At 34.2% G+C, this 5,105-nt stretch overlaps 1 protein-coding gene across 1 annotated transcript; it reads right to left on the reverse strand.

Moving 5' to 3' along the window:
* Window positions 1-1,429: 1,429 nt before the first annotated feature.
* Window positions 1,430-2,398, reverse strand: Or2d3 (olfactory receptor family 2 subfamily D member 3). Its single transcript, XM_004863511.4, is given in 1 exon segment — window positions 1,430-2,398. A coding segment is annotated over 1 exon segment (942 nt). The 5' UTR covers window positions 2,372-2,398.
* Window positions 2,399-5,105: the final 2,707 nt, after the last annotated feature.

Below are 5,105 nucleotides of genomic sequence, written 5' to 3' on the forward strand. Positions count from 1 at the left end.
TCCAGATTCTAGATTGCTCTTCACTGAAGACAGTCAATTTTACTGCAGAGCCATCTGAGGTTTGTGGTTCCTGATTCCCATTTATAGTGACTATAGAATAATTACCATGAGACACCCTCTAAATATGTGATTTAGAAACTTCTCAAGACATGTGGCTAATTAGGAGTCTGGATAAAAGAAAGAAGTGATTCTCAGGCAGTTCATTTGGAATAGGATTTATGAGAACCTGAAATGAACTCTGGAATTGGCCATTCTAAAGAAGTTAAGCCATAATGAATCTATAGAGGAGGTCAGTCTAGAATTGGGAAATTCCAATTTTTAAAATTCTAATTTCTCTAATATTACTAAAGAAATATTTATTAGATAAGTTGAGCTCACTGAAAGGAACACAGCCAAGATGAATACAGAGTATGAAAGCATTTTAGATAGCGGAATTAGAACACGAACAAGTGAGTGGGTGGCAATGAGAACTGAATTTGAACAAATAAATTGACTTCTGTGAGTTGTGGTAAAGAAGAATAATGAAAATTATCTTAGGAGTAACACTTGGGAAACTGAGTTGAAGATACAGGAAAATTGATTCTGATTTAACACGAGGAAGATCTAATAGTAAAAACCGTCTACATACAAAAAAAGAATGATCAAAGAGCATTATATCATTCCTGGGTACACATATGCTGGACAATTATCCAATAGTGCTATTATGGAGTAGTCTAAGACTCCTATTGTGCTTGGTTTAAATGATCGTGGAATTCCCTTTTATTTTGATAGTTTATATTTATATGATATTTGAGGTGATCATTTATATTCATTTTCTGGAGCTTTCAGAAGAGAATATAATAAACTAGGAAGTGTTATGGCCCCTGATACCTTTCACAAATTGATATCCTCTGGGCCTGAAATCCCAGTATTAAAATCTCTTGTAGGTATTTTAATTCTTTTAACCAGGGTTAAGCTCAGGTTTACATGACCAGGACATCCAAACTTGAAATGTCTTTGATATAAGAATCATGTATGAAATTCATATTAGATATTATTTCAGGATACTCTGGTTTAAACCTCATAGATTGAATTGTGTTCACACTTAAAACATGCCCATGGGGTACCCAGCCAGATTCCCTGCAGCTTCTTCAGGGCAGCTTTCTGTCTTCTGCTTCTTTCCTCCTTACAAATAAAGTGTCTTCCCTTTAAAAAGTGCCCATGAAGCTGAATTAACTGTATAGTTAATTCCTCAAACTAGCACCTGGTGCTTTTCATAATCAGAAAATACCTTTCATCTTTTTATTTCTTCCCTATGTTCCAGTTTTTGAGTGGATGGTTCAGTTTCTGGAATACGTCCTTCATTTTGATGCTTTTTCCTGAAATGGTCTAATGCATAGCTGTCTGTCATAATCCTACTACCATAGCTCTAAAGGTTAAACCTATAGGGTCACTGCCTCTAAGAGGATTTTCTTCCAGATAGTTTCATGAGAGCTCCTTTGACGTCTTTGTTTCTCAGGCTGTAAATTATGGGGTTCAACATTGGAGTCACCACTGTATAGAAAACGGATATCATCTTATCCGGCTCTTTTGTGGTCTTGGAGTTTGGCCGCATGTAGGTAAATATTCCAGACCCATAGAAGAGAACAACAACAGTGAGATGAGCCCCACAGGTGGAGAAAGCTTTGAGTCTCCTCTCCCCAGACTGCATCTGGATCACAGTGGAGATGATTTTCCAGTAAGAGACCAAGATAAGGGAGACAGGAGCCAGGAGGATTACCACACCCATTGCAAAGATGGCCATTTCTGAGCTGTAAACGTCTGCTGAAGCCAGCTTCAAAAGGGCAGGAGGTTCACAAAAGTAGTGGTTGGTTACTTTCTGTCCCCTGTAAGGAAGATGGAAAGTAAAGGTGGTATCAACCAGAGACACTAGGGCCCCACTGGCCCAGGACCCTATGGTCAGCTGGAGACATGCCTGTTGAGTCATGATGGTGGAATAGTGCAGTGGCTTGCAGACAGCCACATACCGGTCATAGGACATCACTGCCAGCAGTGCACACTCTGTACACCCAACCAGAAGGAAGACAATTATCTGTGTCATACACCCCCCAAAAGAAATGCTTTTCTTTTTTGCCAGGAAGTGTGTCAACACTTGAGGGACAATGCTAGTGGAAAAACAGAGATCTGCAAAAGAGAGGTTTCTAAGAAAAAAATACATGGGAGTGTGAAGCCGAGAATCCATGAAGATGAGAATGATGATGAGTAGGTTTCCAAACACCGTCAGCAGATAAATGATGAAGAAAAGAATAAATAACAGGATCTGGGTCTGAAAGTCTTGTGAAAGGCCCAGGAAGATAAACTCATCTACCCAGGTTTGGTTATCTTTTCCCATTGAGATTTATTCCCATTTACCTGTTTGGCACAAACAAAAACAACAAGGTTGTGTTGGGCTTATGACATCAAGACTTGTAGAAGGGGCTTATATTAAAACTGATACCTAATTGGATATTTCTAGCTTTTTTTCTATCCAGTTTGTTCTGAAAAGAAATGGATATTTTTATTCTTATTAGTTGGTTGTAATTTAAATCAATGTCATTTTTTCCTAAATTCCTCTTCCCAGTGCCATACAAGGTGACTCATGTAAGGCAACAAGATTTTGGATCCAGCCAGTCAAAGTCAAGAAACTTTATTGAAAACCTCTGGCACAGAGTTGATACCTCAGAAAGAACAGGCCATAAGAAAAAACTGTGATGAGTTAAGAATGGATATTGTAACTCCTAGAATAAGCAAGAAAGCATAAAAAATAAGTTGGAGTTAAAAAAGAGATTAAAGAGTTAAAGAGTTGTCAAGAGTTAAAATCAAATAAAAATAGAAAATGGAAAATAAAAAGTACTCAAGAAGAAGGTACAAAAGAAAAAAGACATGTGAGAAATGGAAAATAAATAAGATTGTAACATAAGCTTTATTGGGTTTATAATTACATGAAAAGTAAATGGACTAAATGTTCTAATTAAAAGGCAAAGATTATCAGTTGGACAAAAAGGAAAATCTAATAATATTTTGTCTACAAGAGATACATTTTAAATGTAAAAATAAAGTTGAGTAAAAGCAAAAGATGAAAAAAATGTTTACTAGGTAAATTCACTGTTGGTAAGAAAACTAGAATGACCTTACCCATGTCAGACAGAGGAAATTCCAATTACAGAGTGTAACTAGGAATGACTGGTATTGCAGACTGATACAAAGTATCATTCGTCACAAAGACAAAACCACACTTACTACAAAGCATTTAATAATGGAGCTCCAAAATATACAAGAAAAAACTGATAGAATTGGAAGGATAGCTTAAAAAATTCACAGATAAAAACATTATAATTATAAATCAATAACAAAAATCTGGAAAATCTGCAAGTGTTTGGAAATACTTCTAAATAATCCATGAATAAAAGTGGAAATCAAGTGGCATTATAAATATTTTAAACTGAATGGTAATGAATATACCAATATATTAACAAATTGAAAATTCTTTTAAATTTTTTTTGGGTGGTGCTGGGGAATGAACCCAGGTTCTTCAAATTGGACCTTTTCAAAATTTTTTATTTGTGAGATAGGGTCTCACTAAGTTGCCCAAGTCAGGAGGATAGCAAGTTCAAGCCTGCCAGAGCGCTGGAATTATTGGTATGCACCACCACACCAGCTTCTCTTTAACTTTTAAAGAATGGTAATTGCTACTACATTTACCTCATTCATAGAGAAAAAAGGAAAAGTCAGGGTTTTTTTGAAGTCTGCATAAAACCATGAAAAGTCAAAATAAAATGAAAGTGCATAGATAACAATAGTATTCTAAAAGAATAAAGCATTAGGATCAAGTGAATTCTTACCATGAATGCTGCAGTAGGGCAATATTAATAAATTCATTAAAACAATTCTTCATATTAACAGATCAAAATGGGAAAAACAATCTCAGTATATGCCATAAAAGATTTTGGATAAAGTTCACCTATCATTCTTGGTAAGTACTTTTAGTAAAACAGGAACTATTTGTTTGTTTGTTTGTTTGTTTTTTGAGACAAGGTCTCACCACATAATTCAGGCTGGCCTTGAGCTCACTATGTAGCTCAGGCTGACCTCTCCAGCAATCCCCCTGCCTCAGCCTGCCCAGTGCTGGGATTATAGGCATGCTCCACCATGCCCAGCAGTAAATTTAAATAAAACAATTTTTTAAAAAAAGTTTTAGTATTCTTTCTTATAATAATATGTATTACCTAAAATTAAACACTATCATGCTTACTGGTGAAACATTAGACATATTCACATCCAATTCTGGGTTGGGAAAAAGGTGTCTGTTTGCAAAGTATTAGTTAATACAATAGAAATTAGAGATATAAACTAGAAATGAGAGGTATAATTATTAAAAAGGAAAAGGTAGGTTTATTATTTATAGATGACAGTTTTCTTTTTGGAAAGCTTGATAAATATCTTTAAATTAATTAGAAACAACAGGAAGTCTGCAAACAATATAATTACCATATATTCACACATATATCGTGTATACATATATATATAGTGAAAGTTAACATGTGCAATTATATAGTTTTCATATTAATTAATTAAATAATTAGAAAATTAATTTAAATGGATGTAATTTATAATAGTAACCTCTCACAATATTTAGGTATAAATTTAATAGAATATGTTAAGAAACAATACAGGGAAGTCATTATGGGTAAATAAAGAAATATACCTAATTCCTAGATGGGAAATTTAAATATCATAAAGATGTCAGTTTTCCCCAAGTCATTGATTCTAATATATTGATGTTCCTAATAATTGTCAGCTCTGGAGATTCTCATTAGGCCTTAGGCTGGACAAAGACATTTACCTTTCAACAAGTTCCTTTCAAGTGATTTTTATGTGAATGTTCTGTGCACCATATTTTGAGAAACATTCCTCAGTAATAATCTAAGAATTAAATGCAATTATAAGCAAAATTCATGATATCAATTTCTGATAGGAAAATTAACAAAATAATCCTGAAGTGCACGTAAAAGAATACATGTAAAAAATATTCTGGGATAAAATCTGAGAAAGATGAAAGAGAAATAAACTATGATAGGGAGAGAGTA

The sequence above is a fragment of the Heterocephalus glaber genome, unplaced genomic scaffold (assembly GCF_053883595.1).
Source record: "Heterocephalus glaber isolate CG9 unplaced genomic scaffold, H.glaber_assembly_v1.0 deba00001428, whole genome shotgun sequence".
Classification (NCBI taxonomy): domain Eukaryota; kingdom Metazoa; phylum Chordata; class Mammalia; order Rodentia; family Bathyergidae; genus Heterocephalus; species Heterocephalus glaber.